General features: G+C 31.9%; 1 protein-coding gene across 1 annotated transcript; it reads left to right on the forward strand.

Moving 5' to 3' along the window:
- Window positions 1-413: 413 nt before the first annotated feature.
- Window positions 414-20,607, forward strand: LOC139526846 (uncharacterized). The gene is made up of 3 exons (XM_071321992.1): window positions 414-548; window positions 17,024-17,475; window positions 19,199-20,607. Exons 2-3 carry the CDS (start codon window positions 17,095-17,097, stop codon window positions 19,919-19,921), a joined length of 1,104 nt encoding a protein of 367 aa, XP_071178093.1. The 5' UTR covers window positions 414-548; window positions 17,024-17,094; the 3' UTR covers window positions 19,922-20,607.
- The last annotated feature ends 693 nt before the right edge of the window (window positions 20,608-21,300 follow it).

The following is a 21,300-nucleotide window of genomic DNA, read 5'->3' on the forward strand; positions in this document are numbered from 1 at the left end:
CTTTTTGATATGTATTTGCTTACTATTTGTATGGTTCTATTTATATTACTTTGTGGTGGATCGTCAGTATCATTTGTAAAAAATGTTGTTAAAATGTCGAATTGTTCCTCAGATTAAAATACATTTATTGGTTTTTAGATCACCTGGCCTAAAAGGCCAAGTGAGCTTTTCTCATCTCTTGGCGTCCGTCGTCTGTCGTCGTCGTCGTCGTCTGTCGTCGTCGTCGTCGTCTGTCGTCGTCGTCGTCGTCTGTCGTCGTCGTCGTCGTCGTCGTCGTTAACTTTTACAATCAAAGTATTGGAGTACTGAACATCAGAGGACCTGATGTTATGTTGGATTATCGATAAATGACAGGTGTTTATACAATACCTGCCAGACAGATGTTCAACTTACAATATGGTACACATAATATAATTTGCTATCCTATCTGAGATACCGTCTTATAGTAAGAAACATATTTTTGTGAATCATCTTTGAAATGTTTACGTGGTCAAATGAGAACTGTTAGATTGTCATCAGGACCGTAGAGTCGCACACATGCAAAAATCGTAAGCTTATTACTTATAAAGAGAATCAACATAGCAAACATTTTTTTGAGTAGTCACTGAATTATGTGAAAGAGGCCAAGACAATCATATACAAACAGATAATGTAATATTTTGGTGAAAGATACAACATGAAAGTGAACTCATATATCGATAATAAGCTGACAATGTCATGTCTAAAATTGAAATATACACATGAAAGTACACTAGAAACAACATAAAAAAGCTTCACTGAGTTAGTTTTGTTTTATTGTCACACTTCATATCATTTATTTATTGTGTGAAAAAAAAATCAGCAGCTATAGGTTCTGGTTTTTTTTTATTATTAGTTGGTTCATTGTAAATATTACAATGTATTATATGAGGTAGATAGCCTTTCACTAATGATGGTATTATTGTTAATTGAATCCAACAACATCTGAATAGTTTTCCAAATGATCGTTTTTTTTTTTTACTTTGATCCGATTTAGTACTTTGACACCACTGGTTTTCGCAATGAGATGATTTTGCACCATGCATACATAGCTACAATATGAATGCGTTAGTCCTAAGTAAGAGGCCTGTAAAACAGGACTTATAATTCTTTAATATATATCTTTTGATTTTCTGTTTGAAAATTGATGTGGCCATTAGTTTTCTGATTTATATTGTTTAATATTTGTCATTTCACGGCTATTTCTAACTGATTTTAGTATAGTTTTTTTCTGATTGTAAAGATGTTAGATGGTAAGCTATATTTCTTTTTCATCATTTTGTTTCTGTGAATTCTTTAATATATATCTTTTGATTTTCTGTTTGAAAATTGATGTGGCCATTAGTTTTCTGATTTATATTGTTTAATATTTGTCATTTCACGGCTATTTCTAACTGATTTTAGTATAGTTTTTTTCTGATTGTAAAGATGTAAGATGGTAAGCTATATTTCTTTTTCATCATTTTGTTTCTGTGTCTGATTACCAATCATACCTCCCTTTTCGTGTCTCTTTTTTAAATAACGACAACAGTTTGGTTTCAATTTTCATTCATATATGTAACAATATAAAACAATATATAACAGTATATATATAATCTCATTACACCATTAATATTGGTCATTCTTGGAATATATTCGTCTTTAACAATGTACTGTGAAAGTGCTATTTTCTAACAGGTACTTAGTATTATGGTTATTGTGAAATCACCTTTTCAAAGGACACAGTTCATTTATAGGTCAGAGCGGTCTAAATATAAATCTTACAATAAAACTCCAAATAGTTCACAATTTGGTTCGTAAATTGGTCGATTTCAAATTTATTAATGCTCAATAAATCAGTTCTTTCGTAATAGTACATTATATTCTCCAAATTAGTTAGGCCCATTTTATCCAAATATAATGATTTGGTGCAATTTTCAGACATGAACGCTCTAGGAAAATTTTAGCACCACCTACAATCCAAAATGTTTTGTCACCAAGATTCAAAATTTGATAAAGAATTCATCAAAATAAAAACTTTTTGGAATTGTATGGCAGCCATGGTTAATTATGCAAATAGCATATAAACTTCAGAGAGAGTTGACCAAAAATACAAATAATGTATAATCATGGGGTCATAGCTTCTAAGATATTTAATAGTAGGTGCCAAAATAGTATATTTTAGTCTTAATAGAATTATCACTAACATTTTTATTTATTTGAAATTTGTAATTGCTTGACGATTTAGGGGCATTCTAACCCTTTGTGAACCTCTTTTTTCCTATAATACATGGTAAATGTCTATTTGATATTCCTTAAAATATCCACATATACCAAAATACGTTTTTTTAATTTTACAATTAACTAAAAACATTTTAAATGATCCCATATATTTGATTTAATCCAGTTATATATATGCTCAGCATACAGTTATAATGACTTTCAAATGTATAGTCGCCGTCAGCTGAAATTCGTAGCGGTTATTGGTAAAAATAATTTACCTATCAATCGCGTTCACTCGAGATATAGTTTTTCACATTCCATTCATAAATTGCAAAAAGAAAAACCACTACAGACCTACCTTTTAAGTGATCGCACTGTAATAATCCTGACCTTCACATTTTCCAGAATGTTTTCCATTGTAATTCCGCCATCTTCGTTTCTATGAGGATCATTTGTTTACATATGACATTCGTCACTTGCGCAGTTTCCTGAAATGTTCTTTTCATTGATGTGATAAGGTTTCCCGCGCTTTATGCAAATTTTATGAAATTGAACTCCACGGAAACACTTCCGGTAAAAACAATGGCGGATTCCACCATTCAAAATCGGCTTGGTGTAAACGCGATTGATAGTTTAGATTATTTTTACCGATAACCGGTACGAATTTCAGCTGACGGCTATATTATAAGAACAGAATTTAGCATTTTATTATTTATTTAGCATATCTGTTATTTTTTCAAATCATTTATCTGTATGCTGAGCAAGCATTTGTATAATCTCTTAATATTCAAAAATGGATTAAAAGGATCACATGTGTTACAATCAAACTTTGGATTGACCATGAGATAACTTTAGAAAATGTCATAACTGGTATATATAAACATTTTGATTTATCATTGCATTATCCATTGAATTCATGCTATTTCCATTTAATACAGTTCAATAGACTATCTATACCTATTTTTAATAGTAAAAGATGTCAAAACTATAAATATATACATTGGACTAACATATATACATTATTCATAAAAATTAATCATTTATCAAAGTTCAAAAAGTTCATCACATTGCATACATTTGTAGCATACACATGTATAAATGTAGTTGTACATATCTCTAAACTATATATAACAGTAAATAATTTTAGAATGTATCAGTGGTATTTTCTTGCATATTATGTTACTATGGGACACGTCTATAAAATAGTGAAAGAATCACCATCCAATTTTGCGTTTGATTATTTTTTTTGTGGGAATGAGCACTTTAAAATAAATAGTGTTTTGTATTACATTTTTCTGCGGCAAATAAGAGTTTGAAATATTATTAAAATAGTAAAAATATTTCCACATATAAATGGAAATATAACTATTATGATAAGAGGGACACAATCCAAATTTTAAAATTTATCTTTTTTTTTTGGTGATAATAAACATTGTTTATATATTTAATAACATTCAGTTGAGCCATATGAATACTATAGAACGGAAATCAATTTCGTGATGTAAGAGACTTACATACAGACAGACAACGGTAACATTGACTGCCCCCATTGGCTTAGCAAAAAGGACATTAACATTGTAATGACTAGTATAGATGCCACCACTGGGTCGATGCCACTGCTGGTGGAGATTTATTTCCCCGAGGGTATCACTAGCCCAGTAGTCAGCACTTTTTTGTGCTGACATGAATTATCATTGATATGGTTATATTTATAAATTACCTGTCTACAAAATTTTAAAATTTTTGAAACACTAAGGCTTTTCTACCTCAGGCATAGACTACCTTAGCTGTATTTGGCAAAACTTTTAGTAATTTTGGTCTTCAATGCTCTTCAACTTCATACTTCATTTGGCCTTTTAAACTTTTTTGGATTGACTCACTGATGAGTCTTTTATAGACGAAACGCGCGTCTGGCGTATATACAAAATTTTGTCCTGGTATCTATGATGAGTTTATTCATTACTATAAACAAAGTATATTTGTTTTTTTTTTACTTTCAATTCTCACTTTAATAATCGGACCAGCGGTTATTTATATATTATACAGACTCTATCAATTAATCAACTCTGTGACCGCCAAGGATAGTTAACTTGAAAATGATATCAGATAGAAAATACTCTTTATTAGAGCATTTGCATTATTCAAGCATCAGAATACGTGCACGGATCGACGTATACGGATTGAACAGATTTGTTTACAATAATGACTTCATCCCGATCTCAACAAAAATTAAATGCATTATATAATAGTTTCATGGGAACCAACTTGACTTAATTTATCCTTGCCACATATACGTGTTATACGATACGTCGATTCGGATACGCCAGCAATGATTGATTAATTCAAACGCTCTATTCGTAGTAAATGTATGTTCAAAGTGTAAAGAAAACGCAAACCGGAAGTCTAATCTGACTTACAATTTCGTCCAATGTCGGAATAATATCCGGACGTTTTTTTCTCGTTTTTCACCTAAAATAACTCAATCTGAATAATCATATGAATGGATGACAAATGCGAATATGCCATGAACCTATAGGAAATAGAGGCATGATGATTAATTTATTGTGGAAAGAAGAAAAGCGACACACAAAATGAGTTCTTCTCGTTTAATAGTATAGCCAACTAAAAAATCAAATGGTCCAGGCTTTAAGTCCGACTGCTTAAGCAAAATTGAGCTAGGAAAGCAGAAAGAAAAAATGTCACGAACATAGCGATTTTTTCCTACCAATTGACTTTGTTTTTACACTCATTGTATAAGTACACCAAATGCAAAAAACCAGAGCACAGTTCCAATGTTCATAAAGGCACAGGTGGTGCAACTCATATTTTGTCCTCACCATATGTCCAAACTTATGTCTACAGGGTCTAACATGCCTACCTCTAATTTTTGAATAAAAACTGACAAACATTCCACTAGGTACAAATGATAGGTAATGGTCTAAGGTTCAATGGGCCTAAAGGCCAAGATGGGATATTTCATGGTTTGTTAATATCACCATAGCTCCAAAGATAGATATTTTATTGTTTGTCTTCAAAAGGTCCGAACTTGGGTCTAAATGTTCTAACATGCCTAACCCACATTTTTTAAGAGTGTCAAAACTTCCCTTCGTCAATACTTTTTTACCTACTAGGTGCATTTTATTGGCAATGGTCAAATGTCTTAATGGGCCAAAAGGCCCAGTTTGGACAACTGATGGTTTGTTTTAACCAAAGGTCAGAGTTTAGGTCTAAAGAGTCTAACATTCCTGCCCCTATTTTTTAAAAGTCTGTTAAATACGTTTGAATCTTATGCAACCTTTGGGTTCATAGACACATCTGAAAATAGGCTCCTTTAACAGTTGGAACTGACGTGTCTTAATTTTCTAATAATCATCGTAAACTTCATAAATGTTATCCAATATATAAATAAATCTACAATATTCGACGGCAGATTTAATTTTCATTTTAATGATTCTTCTACAAAATATCTTTAGAAGAGTCCAGGAGTCGCATGGATATAGCCGGGAACCAATCATTATATTGTTATCCGAGAAACGCAAACACTAAACATATTTTTTCTGAAACATCCCAAAACATTCTGGTGACATGTTTTTATTGTTAACGAATAAAATATGCTTTAGTAGTATACAGTAGAGATCCCTTCTAACCTCTCTTTAAATCAGTAAGTCAAGAGAACTGTTCTGGAACATTAAGTAGTTCTCATGACACCTTTGTGGCACCGTTAAAGTTGCTTCATTCTGAAAATGTGCGTACGTTCAACGCTTTTACAACCCTATGAAGTTACAAAAAGAAGCTTCCCATACTACATTGTAATAATTACATTTTTAGCTAGGATCATACAAACACAAATTTTATCATTTTTTTATTCAATTCACTCTTGCACTTTATTGTGGGACCATGTGTTATAATGAATGATAAGTTTTATTGTGTAATGCAATTGCTTAAGGAATAACACGTGATGTACAGTTAGTCAATCAGAATACCGAACATCGTGAAAGATCTGATGATACGAAGACTTAAAATCATTCTTCAATTATATGTCGATTATTTATATTTGTTATGGGTAAAGAAAAAATAGATTTTCATGTCTAACCCGGGTCTCTTTTGTTGGTGAATAGGGATAAAATCGTGCAACGCCATTGAATCTAAATATCTTATAATACCACACAGACTAGGTGAATTATAGCAATATCAGTCTATTTATCTAACCTTTATAACTTTTATTTCTATAAATACAAATGTAAGATTGTTTTATTTTGCATCAATAATTTTCATTTTTCATTTTTATGCCGAGTATATTTTTAAAACGAACGATACGGTACTTTTTGTCCAACACTTTTGCTTTTTGTCTATAATTTTTTTTTTTCGACACTTTTGCTTTTTGTCCGTTTTGTTTTTTGAACGATAATTTTGCTTGTTGTCCGTTGCTTTTTTTCCGTTTTGCTTTTTGTCTGCTGATTTTCTCAACTTTCTCATCCAAGTCAAAGTTTGTTAAAGTAAACCGTTATGGGCAGCCTATATATTCCGACACCCAATTATTCCGACACCCAAGTAGTCCGACACCCAAATAGTCCGACGTCCAATAGTTCGACATCTTATAAGTCTGAAATCGAAATGTAGCAAAAAAATGTACTTTTTTATATAAGAAATCTAAATAAACTTTTTAAGGCTCTCCCTTGACACCATCTGCGAGTATGGTCTTAAGGAAACGATAATAGTCCGTCGGAATGGGGACGATAGATGGCTGACCCGTGTTAAGAGAGAGCAATATCTCTTGCACGTTAAAGACACCCTTGTGATTTCGAAAAAGAGTAGGCTAATGCCGCTACAAGGCAGCACTTGCACCCGCAAAGTGGAAAGGGGTTAATATAAGTTGCAAAACTCGTTTCCCATCCACTATAAATAAATATGTTTAAACTAAGGATCTTTAAATATTAAGAATAGGACAATTGGGTTTCGTGGGAACAGGAGAATACTGAACCAGACTCAAGCTGGCAGCCACTTTTATCGGCCAATCAAGATAGCAGCCACTTTTGTCCAGCAGCCAATTTTGATGATATGTCTAAAAACCCAAAAACTGCATGAGACCCAAACGTTCATTCTTAGTTAAATGCAATTTATCAGCGGAAATCGACAATTTCACGGCTTGTACTGTTTTTAAAAGCATTTCATTCCGTTTTAAATATGTATGTGTAGCTAGAGGTCTGTTCGTTATTATATATTCTAAAATTGATATTCAATATACAACAGGCTGTTAGCAGTCGATTCAATATTCAAATTTAGTTGAAAATCATTAAAAAGCATACGTCGTTTTATAACCCTTTCAAGCTGTTGTAAATTCATATATAACGTGCATATTTGTCTTTATGTATGTAATAACGATTTTTATCAATAAAACGGCACGAAAGATTCAAAAAGATGTAATACAATATACAATATATCAAACAAAACCAAAAAAAACATCACTCCAGAAACATTTAAAAATATAGATAAAAAGTATTTATGGAAAGCCAGAAAAAAAAAGAATTGTATACTGAAGACCTACCGGAGACTGCTTAAATCACGTTGTGATGGGTCACCCACTGGCGAATTTAACCCTCTGTTGTGGCCAGACGGGCCCGGATCCCAGAGAAATATTTGAGTTCGGGCAATAGCCTGGGTCAATACCTTTGAAATAAGTTAGGTCCGGTTCGGAACTTTGCCGTGTGGATTTGCCGAAAAGTACCGAATGTGTGCACGTAGTTGGCATGGAAAACACGTAAATGGGCGACTTTAAACCTCTGTGGTGGCCAGACGGGCCCGGGTCCCAGAAAAATATGAAGTGCCGAATAGCCTAGGTCAATACCTTTGAAATGAGATTTGTCATGTTCGGAACTTTGCCGTAAAAATATGCCGAGGAGTACCGAATGTGTGGTAAATATAAAAAAAAATCACTATAAGGGCAACTCTGAACCTCTGTAGTGGCTAGACGGGCCCGGATCTCAGAAAAATATTTGAGTCGGGAATAGCCTGGGCCAATACCTTTGAAATAAGCTTGGTCCGGTTAGAAACTTTGCCGTAGAGATATGCCGAAGAGTACCAAATATGTGGTAAATATAAAAAAAAATCGCTATAAGGGCAACTTTGAGCCTCTGTAGTGGCCAGACGGGACGGGATCCCAGAAAAATATTTGAGTGGGGAATAGCCTGGGCCAATACCTTTGAAATGAGCTTGGTCCGGTTCGGAACTTTGCCGTAGAGATATGCCGAGGAGTACCGAATGTGTGGTAAATATGTAAAATTCGATATAAGGGCAATTTTGAATCTCTGTGGTTGCCAGACGGGCCCGGATCCCAGAAAAGTATTTGAGTGGGAAATAGCCTGGGTGAATACCTTTGAAATGAGCTCGATCCGGTTCGGAACTTTGCCGTGTGGATTTTGTTATTCTCTCATGTAATGCTAGTTTGGATGCATTTAATTTTCTCGAGTGAGTTTACAACGAAGTCAGCAACCATTTGATTTTCTGGGCGGGGGACTATGGATTTTGTTTCCGAACTACAAGTCGAAAGCATTTTTTTTCTTTCAATTTTAGCATTACATATAGTGGCAGCTGAGGGTGAAAACATCCATAGCTCCCCCTCAGAAAATCTAATTTCAATTTGGATAATTTTTTTAATGTTCTTTTTTGGAGATTGTCTTTAGTCACTTTGTTTTACTTGATTTTGGTACATTTTTATTTTGAAATCTGAAATTAATATTTAGATGGTCGAAACCCGGTGGGTATGGGTCGAGGTACCCGGAGGTTTGGTACGGACCCGTTCTGTTACAGGTAAAAAGGATTGGCAAAAGTTAAGAACTATCAAAAACAGAACTACTCAAAAAGCTACAAATGGAATTGTGCTGAAAATAGAAATTGACCTGTATTTCTGATAGTGCTAAATCATTGAACAAGATTGAAAAACATCATTTGTTCTAATCTCAACTTTTCATCGATTTTAATATTGTATTCGACCTTTTAACACCACACCGTAGTGAAGCTTTCATTCATGCAATCGGCAACAAATGTACACATTGCATATCTATAGCACCGTTAAGGGTTAAAAGGTCGAATACAATGTATACATACACAATTACACAACTTAGTAAATATAGTGCCGATGTGGCATCTGTGTTCTATGGACACATTCTTGTGTCCACATGTTTTTATTGTGTTGATGTTTTTTTTTATGTCGAATACTTTTTCAATTGGATGTCATTCTAACATCCTGATATTGAATATTCTATTTGTAATAAGATAATTTAAAGTGACCGCTGATATTTACTTTTCCCTTTATACATAAAAGTTGATAAATAACTGTAACAAATGACCATACATAAATTAATCAATAATCTATATGAAACAAATAAATTGCAAAATTCTAATACAATAATCGCTCTCCCTTTGAAAAAGAGATTGTCCCATCAATCTGAACAATAAATAATATAAAACACAAATAAAATAAACAGATACATAAATAGATATATACTTTTTTTTTTCTTTCTTATTTTTCTCTTTTTCTTCAAGAATGAGAATACGATAGATAAAACAATGGCATATTTAACACACAATACAAATATAATAATGAATAATAAAATTTGATGATTTAAAGACCTTTTACACATGTGCATGTAATAAATTATTTTGATCAAATAACATTAAAACAACCGCAGTTTCGGGTTGTTAATGGTCTCTTGTCAAGAATATTAATAACGTTATTTTTTCCCTCTTGTTATAAAGCAAGGAACATAGTTCTTTATATAAAATAGTGCCAATGGTGCAAACCATCTAAATTTATTTCAAAATCGATGCATTTATCACAATGGCACCTAGCTAATACTTTAATTTATACTTTAGCAAGCAATTCGCGTTCCTATACGCGCTTGAATTTATTTGAAGCGATTTGGGGATTATGTAACATTATAAGGGGTAGCTGTCTTGTATTTTTCATACTTTTCTAATATTTTTAAGATTAAAATTTTTTTTAAAAGTCTATATATTACAAGTAAATATAATTCAACATTATAACTGGAAAGTTAAGGATTCGGTATAAACGATTGGAAATTGTTTATAGATATATATAAAAACGAAACAATATCATAACTTTTATTAGATATTCTTTTTCTGTATTTTTTTAAACAACATTGTACCAAATTTAAAGGAATTGTATTTCAACAAATAACTGATGGCTGGTATGAGCAATATCAAAATTGATTATTACACAACTTATACCAAACCTCATTAGGTGAAAATAGGTTTAGGTTTTTTTTTTTTTTAAATCCTGATACTCAAAGAAACTTTCTTTTTCTTTTAAAATTAAAGCAGGTGGTAACGAAGGATAAGCATTTGTCGTAGGACTATTTGTTTGATTTAAAGAATTAACATTTGAATTACTCTTATCTAAATTATTAAGGTGGCTCCTGGGTACAAAAATGTCAGCAAAAAATTAAACCTTTATTTTTTCATTATAAGTTTTATTTATTACACTATTAGTTATTACTTTATGATATGGTAAAAAAATTAACCCATAAAATTGATTCGGTTTGGCCCCAGATGACTTAAAATATTTAAATCATTGAAAAAGCTCCAAATTATCTCCCGTTGGTGCAAAAATGCCATTTTTTGGCATTAAATTTGAAATATCCTTTTTAATTCATCGGTGACCTATATTTTTTTATTATTGTTTTCAAATAAGCTGTACATAAACTAAATAATTGTAAAATTTAAGCGATTTCTGTAATTAGATAATTTTTTTATTTCGATATTACATCTATTTCTCCTATTAGTTCAACAGAAAAAAAGGACATGAGAAAAAATGTATGCTTCTTCCAGAGGCAGATTGTGAGCTTAAATGAACGGTGACCCCATCTTTTTATTTCATTTTTCTTTTAAGTATATGATAAAGTTAATTTAGAAAAAAATATAGCGAAATCCTATATTAGAAAAAAAAATTGATTTATACCCAAGAGCCCCCTTAACTGGGAATTTGATATCATGATGTAACAATATAATGTAAACAGAGAACGGGTGTTTAAGTATTGACCGTAATGCGCATGCCTGAAAAATGTTTAATTTAACAATTTCAAGTACCCGAATAGATTGAAGGGTGTTTTTATTTTTAATCGTAAAATTTGGATACGAAACATGTAATTTTGGATTTATGTAATTTTCAACGGATAAATTGTCAATAATAGCTAGTTATTGAATATCCCAATAATTTTGACATAAAGGCATCGAGAGAAGTGGAATGCAAACACAATCAAAACCGGTTGTTATTTCTAAACATAATGTAGTATGCATATTCGTACGTTTAAAAGATTTAATCACCAAAATTATCATCAATGTGAGGGAAATAAAGGAAAACGTAAAAATGGCATGATCCCAAGTTATGTTTGAATTTAATATATTTATCCAAGTAGTGGGTGTCTGAGTTGGAGTTGGAGATTTAAATTTAAAATTTGGAAGTGTTGTAGCAGATATTTGAACTAGTTGATACATGGCAACTGCAGCTGCAATAACTTTGAATGTATAGAACATCCAAATAAGAACAATTGTGTTTAAGGAAGAAAGGATGATTGAAACTAACGACAAAATATCATTTTTAGTCGGCCATTTATCAAAGTTTAGATCAATCTGTCCATCAACCATTGAATCAGCTAAAGTGGAATACATGTATATAGTTTTTTTTTTTAACTCTTGTGACTAATGTTTTTGAGATTGAAATGATAATTTTCATCTTTAGCAAAAATATGCTTCATCTTATTTTCATATATATCAAACTTTGGTAATGAAATAGATACTGGATTGTTAAAAGTTGTGTTCGCAAGAATTTTTGAAAGTTTTGCATCATCGAAAAAATGTTGTAAAATTGTTAAATTTACAGGATGTAATTTAGTAAAGTTATACGTTTCATTTTTACAAAGTGCTATTTTTGTTGTAAAGTGTGAATTATTTGATTTTAAGATACAGTAACAAGGAATTTTGAAAATACAGAATCAACCTTACATGTAACTGTTAAATTTTTGTTATTGCATTTCAAATGTAGTTTATCAAATTTATACACCAAAACCGAATCATCTGAAATTTGTTCAATATGTGAAGAAATAGAATTTGGAATAAATTTAAAGTTACAGAATTGTTTATTTTTCTGTTTATTTTTATTGAAGATATGAAAAGCTCATTCTGTGGTATTGTATGATTGAAATAAAGGATTAAAATTACAATGTTTTTGATTAAAACCTTTACAAGTCATGCATTTATTTGTTCAAAGTTAAGAGCAGTAAAATGTTTTCGATTATTTGTCATTAAAATATATTCTGGTAGATCATAAAATTGAGTTGCATGAAGTGAATTATTGGTAACTCGAACAGGAAATGATTTGATTTTATATGTTTGAAATGTTTTTCCATGAGTTGTAAGTGGAAATTGGACAGCTAAATACAACTTTGAATTATTCATAAAAACAACAAATTGAGCATTATTATAATAATAATGAGGACTTGGAGTTAAAATTTTATATCCTGTATAATTTACATTTAAAATATTTTGAATATCGTTTACCGTTTGTTGAATTACTTGTGGTTTAAGAAGTAGAGGTGATAATTTTCCTTCTACTAAATTTATAATAGAAATTTTCAAGTCAGTAACATAATTCTGTAGCGTACTAACATCTTGACTTTGATCTGTTATTATTTGAAAATATGAGGTAAAATGTTGTTCAAAGTTTTGTTTATCTCTTTTTATTTGATTGTTTAAAAACATTAGAGCATTATGATTTCGTTGTATACCACTTATTGCATTGTCTAGCCTTGCTTCAGTTTGTGAAACAAAAGATGTTAAACTACCCCCGTATTGTGTTAATGCTTTTGCAATTTTGTTGTTTTCGGACGTTACGTATTTATATGGGTTACAAGTTTATTTATGTCATCAGTGGAAACAAGTCCGAACAATCCGCCAAAAATTCTGCCTACAAAAGACAAAATGACACGCTTTGATTTAGCATATAATGTTAAGTTTAGCTTTGGAATTAGTTTATCAATCAATGTTTGTGTCTCCTTTATTTAAGAATTCACATTAGTTCTCGCATTTACTTCTGCGATTTTCTTGTTATATGATTGACATTGATAATTCGTAGGATGTTCACATCTGTTTACTAACATGGATTGTACTTTTAAATATGTTTGAATTTCATAAATATGTGTCCAATAATCTGTTGCAAAATCAATATCGGATTGTTCTTGAAAAACTACTTCGTAGTTTATTCTCTGTTCGTCTGCTTTTGACGTTGACAAAAGTAAGGCAAAAAGCAAAATTGGCAAAGTCACAAATCTAAATCTTGACATGCCTACAATATAAGAAAAAGAAATTAATTTGTTACTGATGATCAAAAGATTGGGAATAAATGTGTTTTCAGTGATCTAAATAAGGGACAATTTTTGATATAGGATTAATCAAGTGGAATGTGTTTGTCAATTGCTTGCCACGCTAATGGTATAGTCAAATGCTTATTTATATTTCTTCTTTGATCACCGACTTTGAAATTTGGTGCTCTATATATAGTTGATTTATCATAGTATGTTTTACTTTTAAGTTGAGCATCTTCTAAATTAGTTTCAGCAAGATCTTGAATAATTTTAATTCTATTTATTAATTGATCAATGTATTTTTCTGGAGATTGGGCAATTAATTCTTCCGGAATTAAAGCTGTGTCTATTGGTAAAGGCATTTATCTTCCAAATATCATATGATAAGTAGAAAACCCGGTAGATTGAGTACTAGGACTCATCCTAAATGCCATCATGATACTAGGTAAAACTTCGGGCCATTTTGTTTGTTGTTCAGAACAATACGCTCGCAATGATTGAGCCAATGTAGAATTAGTTCGTTCACATGTAACATTGCTTTGCGGGAGATACGAACTTGTCATATGCTGTGTTACGTTGAACATTTTGCATAGAATATTGACAAGTTTGCTTAGATTGCTTGCATGTTTATCAGAAACCAAATAACGACAAGCTTCATATCTAGTGAAAATTTCAGAATATAAGATGTTTGCATTTTCTTCGGCTTCTTGAGACCTCATTGGAAAAGCTTCACACCAATGTGAGAAAGAATCTGTTATTAACAAGATGTATTTATATTTTTCTTTTGAAGTTGGCAACCCCCCTTATACGTCCATGTGAAGTCGTACAAAAGGTCCTTGAACTGGCAATGATTTTCAAGGTGCCTTTTTAGCAGAACTGTCTTTTTTCACAGTTTGACAAATTTGACAACTAGTGACATAATCATAAACATTTTGATACATTTTTGGCCAAAAATATCTTTGTTTAAAGTGTTCATAAGTTCTTTGAACTCCTAAATGTGAACCACCTGCTTTTTGATCGTGGAATGATAATAAAATATCATTGCGTAATGGATGTGGAATTGCTACTTGCTTTATCAATTGATGTTTTGATGTCCTAGTTTTTGTACGGGGCTGAAAGAAATGATACAAAGTATCATTTAGAAGCTCATATTGACTAATTTCATACGGTATAGCTTGTGCTCTTTTCTTACCATCTGGTAAAGTACCGTTTTGTAAGAAGGTGATTATTGGTCCAAAATAGGGGCATTGCTTTTGTAAAGATGAAATATCTTGTAAAGAAAAGATTGGAATTTCTTTTACAGAATTAGTAATTTGTTCTAAAGTTTCTCCTGGATGAATGAAAGTAATTTCGGTTAAAACTTTGGTTGTTTTTGATTGTTTTCCATAATCGCGTCTGGAAAGGGCATCACAGTGTTGGTTTCGCGATCCCAAACGATGTATAACGTCAAATTTGTATTCCTGTAGTTTTAACGCCCATCTTATTAATCTTGAATTGGTGTGTTTAATAGTTTGTAACCAAGTCAAAGCTTCATGGTATGTGTAAAGGGTAAATTTGTTAGTAGCAAGATACACGTGAAAATATGCGATTGCTGATATTTACTTTTCCCTTTATACATAAAAGTCGATAAATAACTGTAACAAATGACCATACATAAATTAGTCAATAATCTATATGAAACAAATAAATTGCAAAACTCTAATACAATATTTTACTTATTTTGATATATATGCAACTGGTATGACCCCTTAAATAGTAAACATTTCAAAGAAAACAGTACACAGAATTCAGAGAGTCTCTATATATTAAAGTAGTATAATCGTAGTTTACATGTAGAAAAATAATTGTCCTCTCTAAGGAGGTATAATAGTTGTAGTTCTTCTAAACACCATGATATGGAGAACGTTCTGATTGCCTTATTTATTTTTCATTTTTGTTATCTATCATACGATTGGTTGTTCTTGTGCAGATTTCAAATCGGAAGTCTTATCTATGTCTAAAAGTCAGTCTGATGACGGAATCAATATCTGGACTCCTTTTGATGTCAGACCACCAATTAAAAATCCCTATCTATTCAACCAAATTTGGCAATTTTCACAGCTTTCTAAATATTTTACCTTAAGGTGGTACCCAACACTTTTAGCTAAAATTAATTTGGGTCGTTTAATTTTCTTAAAAGTTTGACAAAGTATTACTTTGATCCTTATACAAAAATATAAAAATTTCAAAAAATTTGAACCAACCGTTTTATCAGAAAAATTACACTGGTTATATAGCAGTTTGACAAACACTTATTTTGATCATTGAGAAGCTTAATATTCCCTTTACAACACAACGTAATTAAAACGTTTAGCTGATTTTACAGAGTTATCTCCCTGTAGTGTTAGGTACCACCTTAAGTTTAACTTCATAGAAACCAGGTTTATCCTGAATTGGACAGTACATGTATCAGCTTTCTACATGCCAATTTTCACCATACCTTTAAAGCCTTATAACAAAATAACTGACCTTCGAACAGAGGTACTCAAAAAATAACGCCTGGTTTTCTGGAAATCTTAAATCAGTATACTATGGAGCGCATTAATCCTCAATTTTTAATGCAAACTCATAGACAAGTAAATTTTGGCTCAAAAAGGTCAAGATATATTTTTCTTTCACCAAATGGTTCATTTCTGCAAATTTGTTGGTTAGTTTAAGTAAAAAAGGACATCAAAAGCACTATTTTGTTTCAGAGTAGCCTAGGGGTACTTTTACATACGTTCTAAATTGGAGGGATTAATTGGTGGTCTCACACCTTTTTTGTCGTTTTTCTCCAAAAATAACTCAATCTGAATAATCATAAGAATGGGTGACAAATGCGACTTTGCATGTTACCTATACAATGTAGAACACAGAGGTATGATGATTAATTTATCGTGGAAGAAAGAAAAGCGACAAACAAAATGAGGTTTTCTCGTTTAATAGTATAGATTTCGCTTCCAAGCTGGTGTAGCCACAGTATTAATTTCTAGTTCAACTAAATAATATCTACTCCTTAATGGTCCTGTATGTCCTACTTTTTCTATGTGTGTAAACACGTATATGAGTACCCGTATGTAAATTATAAATTTTGTCGGCGTGATGGATTTCACTATTTTCTAATAAATATTAAAAGCAGATGTGGTATGATTGCAACTGAGACAACTCTTGACAAGAGACAAACTGACACAGAAATTAACAACTATAGATCACCGTACGGCCTTCATCATTGAGCATACAAATCATCAAAGGAATTTGCTGCTTTGAAACAACATCATTCAGTTCAAACCCATTGGAAGGGTTCTTCCAAAATGGTTGGACAACAGAATACAAATTGGCTTTATATTTGTTCTTCAACTATGCGATGTTTATGTACTTAAACTGATGTATTTTTTTTGTTATTGCAGTTAGTTTCGGTTTGCGATTGCAGCAGTGTATATAGAATCACACGTGTGACGGTCAATTTCCCAGTAGAGTCATGAAAAGAAAAGTCTTTGTTTTCGCATTGTTCATAACATTTATGATATCATTTTGTGTAATTGAATATAAATCTGCTGAATACGACTCGTTACATATACAGACAGTACAAACAATTGTATCAAGGAACTGTTCATGCCAACGTCCGAGGGAAAATCTCGGAAACAATTCATACCAACGTCAGAGGGAAAATCTCAGAAAGAATTCATACCAAAGTCAGTGGGAAAACTTAACACAAGAACAGACAGACTTGGAATCTATTCTAACAATAGCTAAATCTATGTCCAAGGAGGCAGTGCTTGTTACAGTGATAAATGATGGATATTTACCTCTAGCATATAATTGGTTATGTAATACAAAACATATGGGAATTCAACATCAGGTTGGTACATTTAAAATTTTAAATGTGGTTGATTTTTGTTATTTTCGTTATAATATTGCTTTCCTTTGACACACTTGTATAATTTCGTTTCGGATAATATGAATGTTTTTTTTTGTCTATCAGCTCATATACATAGTGTTGTCATGTGACCACGACGTCATCAATGTTTTTTCATGATTGACTTAAACTCAACATAATTTATAGCTAAATCATATTATCGAATGACTAGTCAAATATTTCTTTTTTTTCTTTTTCTTCGAAATAACTTCACAAAAGTGGTAACGCGTATGTTGCTTCTTCAAAATTAAAACAAATACTACAGTCATTCAATAAATACTATGTATAAAAAAAGGTCGCGAGGTACATAGCAATAAAATTGCAGCAATAAGTATTGAGATTCTTAACTTGAAACGTATACACGAGATGCGTTAAAAGTATTCAAATTATTTTATTATACTTCATGTCAAAATGCCAGATTTTAATTGGCTAATACGAGGGTGTTTTCCTTTAAAAATGCCCTGTACCAAGTCAGGAATATGGCCATTGTTATATTATAGTTCGTTTCTGTGTGAATTACATTATAACGTTGTGTCGTTTGTTTTCTCTTAATTTTGAGTGTAAATTCACATTGCGATAAGACGTGTCACGGTACTTGTCTATCCCAAATTCATGCATTTGGTTTTGATGTTATATATATATGTTAAATTTGTTATTCTCGTGGGGTTTTGTCTATGTGTGTTACATTTTAGTGTTATGTCGTTGTTCTCCTCTTATATTTAATGCGTTTCCCTCGGTTTTAGTTTGTTACCCCGATTTTGTGTTTTGTCCATAGATTTATGAGTTTTGAACAGCGGTATACTACTGTTGCCTTTATTTAATTTACTCTATTACCCTTCATGGAGAGGCTTGATCAAGTGTGTGCTTTATTAAACACGACTCTATCCTATGGCAAATACTCTATTACCCTTCACGGAGACGCTTGATCAAGTGTGCGCTTTATTAAATACGACTCTATCCTATGGCAAATACTCTATTACCCTTCACGGAGACGCTTGATCAATTTTGCGCTTTATTAAATACGGATGGTTGTACAAGACGTCATAATTTATTACTTTGAATTTGAAATTTAATCGACAGTAATAACAGAACATTCAGTATAATAAATTAAATAACACATATATGAGCGGTTGACAATGTTTTCTCGGGGTAACAATCTGCTCTATCACCCTCTCAGCTATGTGTTATTTATATAATGATATTCAAGAAATAACCTAAAAGCATACACACTTGATTTAGTGGCAATGCCAATGATATTGCAATAGGTAATACCACAACTAAATTATATTATGATTATAGAAATAATAGAAAAATAAAGAACATACACAAAAAAGAGATTCAAATACATAGAACATTCACAAAAATATAATTACAAAAAAACAAAAAAAAACATAGATAACCGTGCCAAATTTATAAGATGTCTCGAAAAACAGATCTTTTTCTCATGATGATGAAACTCCTTTAAATGACTCAAAGGAACAACTATTTATTTGCATACATGCATATATTGAAGAGTAGAACCGACAATTTTTTTTTAGATAATTAGTGTGTTGGAACAGAACACCTGATGCAGACACACATGTATGTGTTAGTGTGTGTCTTGATAGGGTTGCCTGATTGTGGAGTAAACTATGTAGTTTGTACACGACTCACATTATTATTGTAGGTATTAGTGATTGCAACGAATCAGGAAGCAAAGGAGAAACTTTTATCAGTATCATCCGACATCAAGGTAGTTGTATTAACTGTCGACAAAAATCTCCAAAAAGATCAAGATTTTGGTCACGTGGGTTATATCAGACTTTTAGTCCACAGAACAGAACTACTTTTAGCATTGTTGGAAAATCGTATAGAAACATTCCTGTTTGAATTCGACTTTCTCTGGCTTCAAGATCCTCTGTCGTTATTCAAATCATATGCCGGTAAATATGACATGTTGTTTTCACAAAGTAGCGATAAGCATAGCATGGTAACAAATTCAGTAAATGGTGGATTTTTCTACATGTTTCCTACTAATACTACGGTTAAACTACTTCAAGAGTTGTATAGCAGAATGCTGAAGTTAGCAGACAGAATAAAAACATGGCCGCCAGAGAAAAAAATCTCCGAAGGGGAAAATGACCAAGTGTATTTAAATGATTTAGTCTCGAAACGCTATAGCGGATTAAAAGCTTTAATTTTACCGCATACAGTTTTCCCCGACGGGAAATGGTACTCCTTACCGGAATCTGAACGGAATTCATGGAAGCCATATGTCATTCATAACAATTGGATAATAGGCAATGGCAATAAAATAGCACGTGCTAAAGAGTGGGGACATTGGTTTCTAAACAACGGCAGCGAAATTAAATGCAACTTTGAAGCTATTAGAAATATCAACAGTGTATAAACAAAAGAAATTTTCCGTTAATATGTTGTGTTTAGTAATTTGTTGTTAATCTTCTTTTTTTTCTTCCATGGCAAAGTCAGTTTATTTTCGATTTATTATAAAATTGAGAATGAAATTTGGAAAAAGGTAAAAGAGACAACTAGAACAAAAAGGGCAGACAACAGCCGAAGGCCACCAGTGGGGTTTCAAGGCAGCGAAAAAATCCCGCTACCGGAGGTGGGCCTCCGCTGGTCCTTAAATACTACTGTGGATTATATCAGTGAAAATGGACGTCATATTTAACTTACCAAACATATAAATGAACTAAAATTAAATACTATACAAGACTAACAAAGGCCAGAGGCTCCTGACTTGGGACAAGCGAAAACATACAAGAAAAAGGGGAGGGGAATATTTTTTTCATTTTGCATCTTTCACCTCTCTTTTAAGAAAATCAAGATTATGCCCATTTCTGATAGTTTCTCTGTGTAACCGAAGCTGTTTTTTACTCTTTAAATTACTTAAAAGTTTGTCCATTAGAAAGCCCAACAACTTTTATCCTGGCGAATAACATTAAAACCATGCATAAGTATTTGATATTTAAAAAAAAAAAAATAACTTATTCCCTTACAGTGATTGATCGATTAACTGTTGTTTGCTAAAGACCCAGTAAGAAATATTCAATACAAAATAAATTTAGTTTTAGATGCTTGTCGTTTTAATTAGTTGTTATTGACTGAATAAGCCGTCAATAACTGCAAGTGGTCTCATATCTGTACTTGCAGCCTTTTGTTGTTTTAGGGATGTATAAATACCCTGCTACTTTCAGTCTGTGATTTTGTAAGATGTCAGTCTGCTTGGTATTGATATGATGAGTTTCGTAAATTGATTTATCTAGATGCTGGCCGTTAGTTTCAATTGTTCATGTACAAATGTAGGCTACACGTTATGTGTTTTCTCAATGTTGAGGCCGTATACTGTTACTTACAAGTGCTTACATTTAATTCATTTGAAAATGGTGGAAAGTTGTCGCATTGGTAATCGTAAAACCCCTACTTATTCTTACATTAACAAGAAGTACAATGTGTAATTTTTTCAGAGTGAGATAAATAAATGCGAGAACTTGAACTGCACTTACAATTTTGTATTGGGACTAAAACATTTCTTTTTATAACATAATCAAAATATTAGGTCATATTACATCTTATCATTGTTATGAATTTATATCTTATATTAGATCGTTTACTTTTAAATCAGTTACAGTTCGTTCGAACCCTCATTTAATGTATTTGTATATACTTTAATACACATAGAAAGGAATAAGATATTTGATGGGTAAACCTAGGGTTAGGTCAAATGTGAAGCGGTGTTTCAAAGGAAACTGTTAATATGAATAGTGA

Source organism: Mytilus edulis, chromosome 6 (genome assembly GCF_963676685.1).
Source record: "Mytilus edulis chromosome 6, xbMytEdul2.2, whole genome shotgun sequence".
Lineage (NCBI taxonomy): Eukaryota > Metazoa > Mollusca > Bivalvia > Mytilida > Mytilidae > Mytilus > Mytilus edulis.